This window comes from Anabrus simplex, chromosome 1 (assembly GCF_040414725.1).
Source record: "Anabrus simplex isolate iqAnaSimp1 chromosome 1, ASM4041472v1, whole genome shotgun sequence".
NCBI lineage: Eukaryota > Metazoa > Arthropoda > Insecta > Orthoptera > Tettigoniidae > Anabrus > Anabrus simplex.
In genome coordinates, this window is record NC_090265.1 from 555,184,729 (window position 1) to 555,200,006 (window position 15,278).

At 41.5% G+C, this 15,278-nt stretch overlaps 1 protein-coding gene across 1 annotated transcript in view; it reads left to right on the forward strand.

Annotated features, from left to right (window-relative positions):
- LOC136877288 (neprilysin-1-like) overlaps positions 1-15,278 on the forward strand; it is a 375,489-nt gene that overhangs the window by 264,846 nt on the left and 95,365 nt on the right. Inside the window, exon 7 of the mRNA XM_068228470.1 lies at positions 5,895-6,026. Coding sequence (XP_068084571.1) covers positions 5,895-6,026 — 132 coding nt within the window. The remainder of the gene's footprint in view (positions 1-5,894; positions 6,027-15,278) is intronic.

Genomic DNA, 15,278 nt, shown 5'->3' on the forward strand with positions numbered 1-15,278 from the left:
ACGAAACTGAGGCAGTGAGGAACGACGAATGGAAAGGGCCAGGCTTCAACCTACGCCACACCTTCACCCGATTCGCCGTCCACGGGTTCCACGGAAAGGTATGCCAAACCGCTGGATACCACGAACCAGACGAAGAATGTACCTGCCGGCTCTGTGGTGGAAAATGCCCCAGGTACCACCTCATCAACTGCACCGCAAGAACAATATCCATTACCGCACTCGCTAAAGACTGGTAAAGAGGAACCGCGTGCACCTACAAGCGGACGAGGCATGTTCAACAGAGTGTTGCAAATTAGACAAACAGAAGACTTTTCATCACTGTGCCCTGCAAAATGCAATCTCAATTCAGTGTCGCAAATTAGACAAGCAAACGGCGTCTCATTACTGTGCGCTATAATATGTGTGAGGCAGTTCAGCTCTAAATGTCCTCTCACAGATGGAACACATGGACACACGAACACCACTGTACGGACCTGCTTACAAGCAGAACGGAAGTCGGTCCCCACTATGACTACTCGTAAAGACCTGACATTGTACCTTTTACTTTATAGATTACAGAGGTAATTAAATTCCAATCATTGTGAATTATTGTGTGTATGGCCATTGGCTGCAATAAATTATTACACAAATTATTACACAAAATTATTCAAATAGTCCTAGTTTAACGTTGAGGTCGTATTACTTTTATTTCTCCTGCCACAATGAACTCGGGACAGTTGAAACATTTCTCGATGACATTCACTCAAACAAGCTAATAGGTTCAAAATACACACACTCATTCCCAAACTACCTTCACCAAGAAAGAAGAGGCGGAAAAAATTCTAACTAATAGGAATTCTTCTAAGCAAATAAGTAGAGGCTATATCATTACACTTTACATTCTACAAATAGGGAGAAAGAATAACAATGTTTAAATATTACTTGGTGGTGACTGTCGATCGTAGAACTCGGGCTGATGACCTAGTGCATTACCACGTTACGCACCATCGATCCTGGTCTCGCCCGTCTGAGCTGCTTTACATTCTACTCGTTCATTGAAGACATGCTGGCGCACTGGAGACCACACCATTCATATCGTAGGAAGACAGGCATCCTGACTTGCACTCGAACCAATAATCTCCTCTGTAGAAATTCTTGCGAAAGCTGAAACTGAAAATTAAGTCTGAGACAAGTCCAAAACATACACCGCTGTTTGACGAGATGGAAAAACAACTTATCTTTTAATATCTTCAGTTAATTGTAAATAGAATCCGTGAATGTCTGAACTGCTGTCTGCAAGATGTTGGAAGCTCTAAATAAGACGAAGTTCCCCAGTGAGCAAAGTGCGTCTTTTCACGTCTGTAGTTGAAGTCAGAATAATTCTCCACTCGTCGCGTTCAGAGGTAGAAATTTTGGAGTAAAGTTTCCTTAGGAAAATCCATAATTCACCGTCTTAAGACAGGAGTGCGTCTTTTCATTCTACACGATTGGTCACTTCATTAACTTCACACCAAATTGATCACTTGATTGGCTGCCATAGTCAGACGTCATATACCTTTACTAATATCGATCGAACATTTGACACACATTCCGCCTGATCACGTGGTATTCACGGCTGATTTGAAGGTTACTTGGCTAGCGGTATCTGCTCGCTCCCTCTTGCTCGCCCTTAGCTGGGATTTCCGTCCACCTGGTGACTGGTTCTAGTCGACTCGACGTGCTAAAACTCCCTTCCTGGTTCACGAAATAATGTTCCAATTTACAGTAGAAATAAAATATTCTCCCTTAAATGATTTTTACCACTTTTGAAGGGGACAATATATATATATTCCTTCCTAGCGTTTTTCCCAGTTTACAGGGGTCTGCACTTCTTGCTTATGTGGCTCGGTTTTACGTCCGGATGCCGTTTGTGGCACCAATTCTTTGTATTCACTGCTCCTGCTTCTGCTTCGTGCTTGTGTGTGGTTTTTCGTGTGGTGTGGCGTGTTTTATGCAGATAAATAAAAGTGCATTAAGCCGAGCACAAATATCGAGCCCCCGAGCCAAGGAATGAACAATCATCAGTTAAAATCCCCGACTGAGTATCGAATTCGGGGCTCTTTGAACTGAAGGCCAGTACGCTCATCATTCAGCCCAGGAACCGGACATCGTCTATCTATCTATCTATCTATCTATCTATCTATCTATCTATCTATCTTGGCCTGTTGCCATTTTTTGATGGATGCAGTATTTTTGTATCCGTCTCTTGGCACAGGCCAGAGCAAAGTGTAGCTTCCACCGAAGTCCCAGTCTCATCCATGGCTGTGACAATATGGAAGCTGCTGGGGTATGGGTGGTGCTGAGTAATAACATTTCGAGCACAACTAGTGTCTGAATGTTACGAAAGGTGTTGCTCATAGGATCAGTCGTGCTGCAGTGGCACCTTCTGGTCCAGTGAGGAAAGCAATGGCAAACTACCTCACTCCTCATCTTGCCTAGTACGCCTCATTTGGGCTCTGCCATTGGTTTTCGCAGTTTCCCTATAACTGCATACCTTTGGTGGTGCTATTTGAGGATCCAACCAGCCTCTGGGCTGATGACCTGACATCTATCTATCTATCTATCTATCTATCTATCTATCTATCTATCTATCTATCTATCTATCTATCTATCTATCTATCTATCTATCTATCTATCTATCTATCTATCTACCTATCTATCTATCTATCTATCTATACTGTACACCTTTCTTTTTACCTTTGGAATTGAGCATCTATGGATGGCGTGTTAACAGCCAATCTCATTTTCGGTGTCTAGTAGATCTTGTTCGTTTGCCGGCTTTGACGTCCTGCCAGAATCTATTGAGCCCAACAATCAGCACTTTCTTTCGCACTTCTGTTGAAGGCCCTTTCTGTCTTCTAGGTTCTGACTCCACCATAATGTACACATATTATATAAAAACGTGTGAAATCAAACTTATCGCGATGTCTCCAACCGATGAGTTTGAAATATTGGTTAGAAGTTCCGTTTGGGTCCCGAAGAACAGCTAAGAAACCTTTTAAAAAAAAAAAAAATCTACTCCTAATGGGTAAAAGTAACCTCAATAGCATAAATAACTGGCAATATTTTGGAACGGTATGTTACGGTCGCCTAAGATAGGTTATTCTTATGCCATTTGAAAGTGTTGATAGGTCGCAGGCTGCTATAATAGTTCATTTTTAAATAGCTCGGTCAGTGGTGCAGTGCTAGATTTGTAGATGCCGAAGCTCTCAACTCGTCATTTACTAGAGCCTCTCACTCACTATATTCATACTTGCCTTTAATATACTGTACTAGGTGTAGTACCCGGCGTTGCCTTGATAGTGTTTGAATGTTTACTTTTCTAAGATTAGTATTACAAGTTAGTTACGTGTGAAGTGTATTTTTATAGAGTTCCTTTGTGGGATATTGACTTTTACCATATATTATCTAGTTTTAGAGTTATTTAAATGTGTTTGATTACACGTTTTAGATTACTTACTTTTCGAGTAACTCTTTATCCTTGTGGAAGCTCGAATTTCCTGGGAAGTATTTGATCCTTTCAAAAAAGTAATAACTACGGGGATTCATCCGTCTCGCTATAGATATGATCTACACGATTTCAATTGTCATTGAGACTGTCGCCAATCAGCCTTGCGACCCCAAAAGCAGTGGATTCAACACTAAACTCGGTCATTTTAAACTATTTACTATTAAACCCCTTTCAGCCTCCCGTCTCAATGCCATCTCTACTTGATTTCCAGATCCCTGTACCCTTATCACCGCTCCCTAGACCACCTCATTTCCCTGAATGTACCTCCCTATAACCCTTCCGAACAAATTTCCTAATTTACACGTACCACTGCGGTTTAAGTGAAGGCCGCCTGAGCGGAGATACATATCCCTTACCCAATCATTAGGATTTAGAAATCTCACTCCCAGTTTCCCAGATACCCACTCCATAGTCTCATTGAAATCCCGATCACCGTTCCACTGATAACAATCTCCACTTCCTTAGACTTCACCCGTACTGCATTTACCAGATCCCATGCATTCCCAACTATGTTGGCACTTATACCTGCTTGCCTTACGTTGTTGGTACTAACATGAAACACTACCACCTTGTCCTGTTCCTCCTCCTTCTCTTCTAATTTCCTCAACATCTGCCTCAACCTAATTCCTGGATAACACTCCACCCTGGTTCCCCTTCCTCCACACACTTTCACCACATGTCTAACAATGGAATCCCCATGACCAGAGCCTCAACCCTACCCACCTCATTTTTGATCCCCTCCCCTCTTGGTCAGCCCTATCTTTCCTGACAGCTGAAAAAGCTACTTCTTCCTCCTTTTTCTCCCTCACATGACCCTGTTCCACCTGTTTTGACCTATTCTCTACTCTAAATATCCCTTTCCTACCTTTTCCCTTCCTCCTACTTCCACACTTCTCAGCAACAGTCCCCTGTTCCTCATCTTCCCTTTGTTGTTATACCTGTAGTGACTCGTACCGATTTCTCACAGACACCTGCCCTGAATTCTGAACCTGAATAGAAACCGTGGCCTTCAATCTCCTTCCAATTAGAACATTAGACCACTTCTCTTCTACAATTCCCCCTTTCCTTCCCATCTTCTTTTACACCTACTGTATCCTGTAAATTGTTTGAGGGAGGCCTACCTTCCTTCCTCTCTTCTGAGAGAATCCTAATTATCTCCCTCAAACTTTCCAATTTCCCACTCATACTAATACCTGGCCACACCCACAGTTCCTATGCGTGCACTCCTTAGCTATTATTTACGAAAAAATAAAAATAAAATAACTTACGTACAAAAAATGAAAGAAATGGAATATTGTCCATGATAGTACAAAAACATCACACGACAATAAGGTAATTAATATACTTCTATACTACAGTACTACTTAATCGTACTATATTTTTATCCTACAACACCCTAACAGAACAAAAACTGACATTAATTACTGAATACCGAAAGGAATACACAAGAATTACACAATTTTAAACTTCAGTTAAGCCTATCCTAAGTACAATAACAAATGGTTGATGCTAGGGGCTTTACGTCTCACCGACACAGATAGGTCTTATGGCGACGATGGGATAGGAAAGGCCTAGGAGTTGGAAGGAAGCGGCCGTGTCCTTAATTAAGGTACAGCCCCAGCATTTGCCTGGTGTGAAAATGGGAAACCACGGAAAACCATCTTCAGGGCTGCCGATAGTGGGATTCGAACCTACTATCTCCCGGATGCAAGCTCACAGCCGCGCGCCTCTACGCGCACGGCCAACTCGCCCGGTGATATAACAAATGGGACCGATGACCTTGCACCTTAGGCCCCTTTAAACAACAAGCATCATCATCATCATCATCATCATCATCATCATCATCATCATCATAATTACAACAGAATTTCAGTAAGACAGTTTCTACAAATACTTCTACTATACTACACAAATGTTTTCCAATAATAAAATGAGTATGCTAATTTCTAATATCGGTAAGATACTATAATACACTACAATACTTTAAACTACGTTCAGACATATTCTAATTAATATATGTTACTACTAAGCACAAACAGATATAGACACTGTCTCTCTGTTTAGTACGGGAGAATATGGAAGTGCCCACTATTGTCTATAGTGTATTTGGTTGTACTTGGCTTGGCAACAGTGGTCAACTGGAGCTTCGGCTGGTATGAATCGTTATTGTTCGGCGCGGAGAGCAACCATATTTTTGAACCATATGTTGTAAATGTAGGTAATAAATTAATGGTCTTCCGTGTATGTGTTATATCGTGAATTACCAAGAGGTGACGTTTTCCAGCAAACAAACACAGCCCAAATAGTTTTTTTCTTTATACTTTTCTCATCACTGATAATAGCTGTTCCCATGGCTTTTCCACAGGATAGTGCGGAAGAGAAGCGCCTGATCCGCATGGAGAAGTTGCTCCAGCGTTTCCTGCCTGCCAACATGCCCCTGGAACAGAGAGCCAAAGAGGCACAAAGTATCTTACTCTTCGCGTCGATGTTGAGTAAGGTAAGTAGACAGTTAGATTTTTAGAAATGTAGTCCTTAAACACAATTATAAATACATTGTTATTAACTTTAAACTGTACCCACTTTAAAACCTTATTTCGATTAAATTTCCGTGAAGAACATTACAATCATCGAATTGTTTCGAAAATCTATTCAGAAAGCATTTACAGTTCTACTTTAATTAGGGTGAGTAGAAACGAAATTACTCCAAATAATTTATTATGTTGAAATTAATTTAAAGTGGCTCAATTCCTTTGATCATGAACCATCTTTTCCTGCAACTCGGTCACATGAAATCACTAAATAATGTCCTTAAATTTAGTAGAAAAGAGAATAAACATAACATGAATAACAACCTTTATGTGAATAAACTTAGAGGTTCCTTGAGCTTTATGCTTGCGTCACTCATCAGTCAAAGTGGTGTGAGAATCAAGTGTCATAGCCATTGGCTTCTCCAAGGTGGTCGTGGTTTCAAATTCAATGTTGGTGGGACTTTTGAAATGAAAAATAGTCTCCCTGTTGTTTGGATTCCACAGTCTAGGTCTTGTGGCTATGATCATGATACGTACAGTCACGTAAAACTAAAAGTTCGATGATGATGATGATGATGCTTGTTGTTTAAAGGGGCCTAGCATCGAGGTCATCGGCCCCACTAAAAGTTCCCTTTCTTTTCATCGCTTAAGAACAACTTACAATAAAGAACCTACCCCCTTCCCCTATCTGAATCTTGCTCATTCTTAACACATCGACTCACTTAGCCAATTATAATTTCTTGCTTACATAAGTCTCTCTGATACTGAAAGCATCCCATCGAAATCCATTTTACCTACCGAGTTGTTAGAAAGGAGGTCGTGTCTCATGACTACAGGGACCCACTTTAAACATAAATGAGTGAGGAGCTGCTGTCAGGATGTTGATTGAAATTAAGTGAGGACAAACCCCTTCCACTAGTTTGGAAAATAATTATCTCCGAAGACTGCAAGTACATGAACAAAAAAGGAAAAATGGAACGCGGGTGTGTCGGGGTTACGGCTACACGTTTTGACGTAGGGTACGTACAGCGTGATTGGTATACGTTTAACATATTTGCATCGCTGGGATTCACTAATTGTTAACTTCGCGGCAAAGCGATTTCAGAACTCCAAGATGGCATTGCTATTGCATCACCGCATGACGTCATTCCGAGGTGAGACTCTTATTGCTAGGTACAATGGTCCTTCCTGTTTACAGTGAGAAATGGAACACTGTCGTCACACGTGTTGTCTTGTAATTATTTCAATTTTAAAATCGTTCATGTTTTTGTAACACTCGCAGGCCAAAATACGGCTCGTCTCCGAAAACCGTACAAGTAGTTAGTGGGACGTAAAGCAAATATCATTATTATTACAAAAAATATTATTATTATTATTATTATTATTATTATTATTATTATTATTATTATTATTGTCGTTGCAAAATATGAGGAGGAGCTTCGAATTAGCAAGACAACTCAATTTTACCACCAAGTAAGACAGTTGCTGTGGGATAAACAAGTGCCATTGAAAGCTAAAATGACATTATATCAATCACACACCCATCCTCACGGATAGCTTGGGAATTACCACGTTAACGAGACAAGACAACTCAAAACTCCAAGCTGCAGAAATGAAGTTCCTACGCACCATGATACAGAAAACCAGGAAGGACAAGTTCAGGATGAAAAAGTCCGAGAAGAGGTGGGAATAGGAGACTCCCTACTACAGAGAATCCGAAAAGCAATACTGAAGTGGTTTGGTCATGTAAGAAGGATGAGTGCAAGCAGGACTGCAAGAAGAGAATATGAAAGAGAAGTAAAATTAAAAAAGACCAGTGGGCAGACCCAGAGGAAAATGGACCGATCTGGTGAATAATGATGTCGAGGAGAGAGGACAAGATTGGGAGAATATCACGAGAGAACAGTGGTTTATGGACAGACAAAGATGGAGGAGGCGCGTACACCAAACTCGGGCAACTGGAGATGGTGAACGATTATTATTATTATTATTATTATTATTATTATTATTATTATTATTATTATTATTATTATTACAAGTACGGTTCCAAAACAACATATATACGTCAACATGAGTAAATAACCACACGTAGAGTTTAACAATCAGATGCAACAGATATTACTAAATAAATATCTTGCTAAATGCTCTAGTAAAATCCAGAGCACCGTATCGGAGAGAAATATGTGACACTGAAGAATGCAGTAAATAACTACACTGTATGTAATAGCTAACGGGTTCGGCAGAATAATGAAGCAATCAGAATGCAGAGCTAGTAGTGGAGTTAGAATTTCATGTTAAGATATAAGGATACAAACGGGCACAGCTAAAAAAAGATGGTAAAAGAAAGATTAAAGAGGGGGAAAATGAGGGAAATATTGAAGTTAGCATACCTTCATCAGGCGAAACATTTACAAGAAGATTATTGGGTAAACAATGTGAAAAGGATGCTAAACAGAAGAGTAATGGGAGACTGTTAGGCTAGCCTAGTCAAAATGAAAAAATCATGCTGAGTAACAAAGTGACTGCGAGAGTAAGATAAATTGAGAAACAAATTACCATGTCAGAATGTAAGGCAAAAAACTTTGTAGAATTATTATTATTATTATTATTATTATTATTATTATTATTATTATTATTACAATTGGGAGATACTACGGTGGTAAAGCTTCCTTACAATATAATAACAACGAAGTTAAATTAAAACATAAATTACGTAACAACGAAAAATCGCAACATACAATTACACGAAAACCAAATAGTATAAGAAATTATATGGAAACAAGTAATTTCACAACAGAACAACAATAAAATAGTTTCATTGAAACAAGGAACAAAAACCTGACTGATAAAATTGCTATCAAGTACTGTAGTGTAAAATACTGTAATAATTAAAAGCAATCGTAAAGAAACAATAATACATGTAGCGTAATATAATTACAACGACTTTTTGCAAACTATTGCAATTTCAAGATGGCTGCCGAAAGAGTTGAACATCCTGCTAATTGCTCTGTTCGGTTGCAAAACACGTCATTTGCAAATTTTACTGCATAATAACCACAGTAATTACCCAGTAATCACATATTTCTGAGCTGCATGAAACATAACAAAACATTAATCTCCTATTTTTAAACAAAAATTTACTCCTCTACATTTTGTAGTGAAATGGCGTATAGCTTTTGTGCCAGCAATGTCCGAGGACAAGTTCGGCTCGCCAGATGCAGGTCTTTCGATCTGACTCCCGCAGGCGACCTGCGCGTCGTGATGAGGATGAAATAATTATGAAGACGACACGTTCACCCAGCCCCTGTGCCAGGGAAATTAACCAATTAAGATTAAAATTCCCGAACCTGCCGGGAATCGAACCCGGGACCCCTGTGACCAAAGGCCAGCACGCTAACCATTTAGCCATGGAGCCGGACACCTTTTGTAGTTAAGTTGTTATACAATTTTCCTCATTTTCCAAAATTATTCTGACACGTAAATAGCTGGTTTAGGAAAATGGCTTCTCACGTAGTCCCTCAGAAATTCATCCAAAATTGATAATATATTCCAATGCATGTAGTGTACCACAATAATAGTTACAAGGCAAACGCATACAAATGCAATCAATACGTCGTATCTGTGTTGAGTAAGGTAAGTAGACATTTACTTCTTCAGGAACTGAGTCCATTTGAAAAATCGTTCTAAACAACATAATTATGCTCTTTAAACTGTTAAAATAAAAGAATGTCCTCAGTGGCCACATATAAAGCCTGTTTAGAGTTAAGATTTCATGACCAACAATGGGTACCGATTTTAAGATAACAACCACCCCATTGTATGGTAGGTGTGTATACAGACGGGTGCAGAAAATGAATGCACATTTCTGTAGCCCCATGGCGCAACAGCCACGAAGTTCCATGGCCTACCAAGCGACCGCTGCTCAGTCCGATGAACTGCAGATTACGAGGTACCGTGTAGCCAGCACGACGGATCCTCCCGGCCGTTATTCTTGGCTTTCTAGACCGGACATTTCTGTAGCAGTTATATATAAAATATTCCAATATTTGAAGTGAATCGTGGCAAAATGAAGTATTTTATTGTTCCTGCTGAGAGCTACAGTCACTACGCCATCATGCGATCGTCAAGAGAGTCAAAGAAAATGGGTAGGCCACGGCCAACTCGATAGCTAGTTCCGGCCTGCTATACTTGACAGTTCCATAGGGATGACGTCATACTTTTAGTGCTTGGAAATGGAGGTATGAGTCTTGTTTTCATGGTGGTTTGGTAGCACGTTGTTGTTATTTCAACATTTCAACATTATTAGAGGTGTCCGTTCGTGTACTGTCAGCTGTACGGAAAAGCACAGTAAAAGATGTATTTTCAGCAGTAGTATGTGTTAACTACCACAGCATTGTAATTTGAGCAGCCAGTTGTTAGGAAATATTACTAGATTACGTAAACCCACTGAAACTATTAACAGTGTACTTTAAAGTTTATTATGCTTATTATAATACTGTATGTTAGTGTAGTGTAAGCTCCTTTCTGCAACATGAGACGAATGTGTAAAGTGCTTGGATGTACGTCCAATTACCGTTCAAATAAGGAAGTGTCTATCTCAACATTCGCATTTCCCAGCGATGAGGAGAAGCAAGGTATTTTGGGAAATGCTTTCTTTTTTAACAGTAGGGATATTTGTTCCAAAGTCTTAAAAATGAAAATTGAAGACCCTGACAATTTCTGTGACAAACGGTGTGTGTGTGCTGCAGAGTTAATGAGTGTTGTGTGCAAGATCACCCATACTTTTGGAAATACTTCATTTTAACCCTTACTCATAATTAACACCATTATGTGTTCAAACAAGCGTCAAACAATGAAATTACTTTGAGAAACAACAATTCGCTTAGCAACCATCGTCGTACAGTCTAGGTGAGTAGCCTTCAGTCAAACAATTTACAGTATGTAATATACACTGAGTCAGCAAATGTCATGGGATAGTCACCTAATAGCGTGTGGAGCCTCCTCTGGCCCTGCGAACTGCAGTGAGACGCCGTGAAAGTGAGTCGACAAGTCCCTGGTGGTCCTCTGGACGCAGCTGACACCAAATCGTTTGGAGAGCGGCCGCCAATGCTGGTCTGTTTGTGGGTGCAGGATACATGGCACGGAGCCTGAGTTCCAGGACATCCCAGATATGCTCGATAGGGTTCATATCGGGGCTCCCGGGTGGCCATGGCAGTCGTTGGACCTCCGCTGTATGTTCCTGGAACCATTCCCGGGCGACGTGGGAGTGATGTGGCGGCGCGTTATCATCTTGAAACACCGCAGAACCGTCTGGGCGCTGGAAGGCCAAAAATGGGTGGAGATGGCCTCCGAACAGCTCAACATACAGCGTACCATTCAAAGTCTCTTCCAGAACAACTAGGGGGCCCATTCCATGCCAGGAAAATGCACCCCAGACCATAACAGAGACACCAGCGCCCTGGACCACACCTTCGAGAAAGGCGGGATCCATCCCTTCATGTTGTCTGCGCCATACACGGTACCTCCTATCGGCATGGTGCAGTTGAAATCGTGATTCGTCCGACCACATAACGTTACGCCATTGTTCCAGTGTCCATCCCAGGTGACTGGCGACAAATGCGTGTTGTTGTGCCCAATGACGTTGGGTTAACAGTGGCACCCGTGTGCGGCGCCGGCTTCCATACCCCATAGAACCCATGTTCCTACGGATTGTCCACTGGGAGACGTGTCTAGCACGGCCTGTGGTAAATTGAGCAGTGATTTGTTGCACGCTTACCCGTCTGTCACTATTGACAATCCGTCTCAGATGTCGCTGGTCATGGTCATCGAGGGTGGCTGGACGGCCGGTCGTTCGTCTGTTGTGGACGGTGACACCCGCATTCAACCTTTCACGGTTGATCGTGTGAAGCCGAATTCCCGCACCACTTCCGAAATGACACTTCCCATCCGTCGGGCACCGACCACCATAACCCGTTCAAACGGTGTCAGCTCACGACTAAGTTCCATGTTACACCTGTCACATGCACAGCCACTGCTCACAAGGTCTCCTATACAACTACCGCTGGCACAGGGGGCGTGTGGTGTGCAGACAACACACCTGTGCATCAGTGCTCCGCTATCCCATGACATTTGCTCAGTCAGTGTACTTTGAGCGCATATGTTTCTGTACTTGTATGTAATTTCTTTTTATAGCGTTTCTTCGATGTTATATGTTTATAGGCTTATTTTTGCATTTATTTTGTCATATTCTGATGAAAAGAATCTTACCAATAGCATAGGAATTGTACGCGACGACGCGACGTATACTTAGCACTAAGCGTGTGACGTCACAACTATTGGTAGCAGGCTTCTATATCAAGATGGCTGTGGGTAGGCACGTTTAACGTTCAAACAACGTTATGTCATTTTGAAGTGGCACTCTCAAGTTTAGTGGAGAACATGTACAGTAAATTCTGAAGAAAGTGAAATGTAGAGTGTTCACCACGCAATCGTCTGAAGTTCATTTTGAATCAAATGGTGATCAACCGTCATCATTTTGCTTATTGGGCTCCAGAAAATGCGCACATTCATGTTGAAAAAGTAGCCAGTTTACAGGTGATGTGGGTAATTGGACGGTAGGTCACTGCCCTCGCGTATCTCAACATGCTGCGTTTACCATTTTACCGGCCGTCCGTGTGCTTTGTGTGGATGAGCAATTTTACTTCCAGCACGATGGCGCATAACAACTCGACCATTCTGACGTGAGAGCTTATTTTGATAACATGCTACTAGGGCGCTGGATCGGACGAAGCGGTGGTCTTGAGTCCCGGCCATGTTTCCCTGACTTACCAACCCTCGATTTCTATATGCCTGGGGAATCTTGAAGGATGTGGTGTATTGTTGAAAATAAGCTACGCTGTCACACTGAGATTGAGTAACCGTTGCTCCTGCAGTGATTCACCAAAATCAGAAGTGTCTGGGCGCCAATGATTGATATTTTAAGCACCTAAAGTCACTGCATTAGTCAAACATACCTTGGATACAAAAAATATGTAGTAATATAAATTTCATTCCAATGTTGAAATGTGCACGTTTTCAAATTTGACGCTGTCGGGTGGTAGTAGTCAAGAAGACAAGCGCTACGTATAACTCATACTTCATGTTGATGTCACTGCGGAGAGCATCAGCCTCACCATGACTTCAGCATTCAGAATGTAGAATATTGGTGTCACATTTGAAAACATGCACTTTTAAATGCTGCTATTCGTCAGTTCTACAGTACATGTCTGCCGTAGAAATGATTGCATTGTTGTATATGGCTCCCTGCGAATTGCGAAATGGGTATGGTTCCATTTTGAAGAGAGAGCTTGGTATCACTGCCTCGGTGCTTATTAAAGCAGAGACATTGCATGTTATTTCCTGTGCCCCTTATTGTTATTCACCTAAGTGAAAACTGTCGGAAGATATTTGAGTTGATAACTTACATGGCTTACCCTCTTCATATATACCAAAATAATATACTGTTACTTATACTGATATTATTCACTCGTGTAGTATGTTGATGGTTACTATAAAGCTACTCAAACACAGCAGTCGAAAAGGCTCGGGTTGTCTTAGTTCCTGACCAAGAGTATTCTTCTCATACCTGAACTGCTGTCAAATGCCCACTCCACTTGGTATACAGTATTGTACAGCCTCACGCATGTACTTGCTCTCTGTAACTACATAGATAATCGGCTAGACTTTGTAAGTTCTTTCTTGGTTCATTTTTTTTAAAATTTGTGCTGGTCTGTCCTATTATTTGTGGTATGGAAAGGTGACAAGGCAAGTGAAATATTTCCAGTTGACCGGAACACTTACGACAGCTAGAATATGAATACGATATTTTAAATATTAATACAATTACTGCAGTATGGTCCCTATGTTAATCCTATTAGTTGCACTCTTTAAGCTCGTGACTGCTGATCAAACGCTTATGACGGGGCTGTTTCTGAAACCGACAGGACCTACTGTAGAAAACAATCTTTCGATCATGATCGGTGAAAACTGTAATAGGCACTATGTCCAATCACTCTCAGATGTTTTCTTCTTCTTCTTCTTCTTCTTCTTCTTCTTCTTCTTCTTCTTCTTCTCCTCCTTCTTCAGAGCGTTAGTACTGCTGGTGCAGGGATCTTTTGAATCTCGGAATGCCCTTTTACATGTCATCTTTTTTCAAATAATAATTTCGTGTGGCTATTTCTAGCCGAGTGCAGCCCTTGTAAGGCAGACCCTCCGATGAGGGTGGGCGGCGTCTGCCATGTGTAGGTGACTGCGTGTTATTGTGGTGGAGGATAGTGTTATGTGTGGTGTGTGGTGTGTGAGTTGCAGGGATGTTGGGGACAGCACAAACACCCAACACCCAGCCCCCGAGCCATTGGAATTAACCAATGGAGGTTAAAATCCCGACCCGGCCGGGAATCTAACCCGGGACCCTCTGAACCGAAGGCCAGTACGCTGACCATTCAGCCAACGAGTCGGATTGTTTTCAAATGCAGAAGCTTTATGTGAGCGTTAATTCTGTCCTTTGAGTCTGCCTCTAGAACAATGTCCGTCATTTTGGATGGCAAGCACCGTTAGCTATAGCTGCCTCTGTGTATCATTGGTAGAGTGTCGGCCTCTGTATCCCATGATAGCAGATTCAAACCCGGCAGAGGCAGTCGGAATTTTGAAGGACGGAAAAGAGTCCATTCGACATTCCATGTCGTACGATGTCGGCATGTAAAAGATCTCTGGTGACACATTTGGTGTTTTCCCGACAAAATTCATTAAATTTCAGCCATAGACGCCCAAGAGAGATTCAGTTAACTCGGTCTGCCATCTAGTAGGCCTAGAGTAAAACGGAACGTCGAAATTGACGAGCAGACAGACAAATAGCGTCAAATTTAAATGTCTGCGCACGGTAACTGGGGTCATACAATTATTACCATTAGCTATTGTTTTCGACCACTAGAGACTTCTCTCACTCATTTTCTCATCTGGAAGATGCCAGTGTTTCATCTGATGATAGCATTTAGAATGTGGATAAGTGTGAGAGTTCCATCTTCATGACGTGTAATTTGCGGTCCATTTTCTTGGATACTGGCCAGCACTCAGTTATATAAAAGAGTATTGACCGGACTACAATGCGGGGTTTCTTTCCCAGACGTATTTGAAAGACTCTGTCTTCAGAAGATACTCGCCACTGACTAAGCACTCTGTCTTCA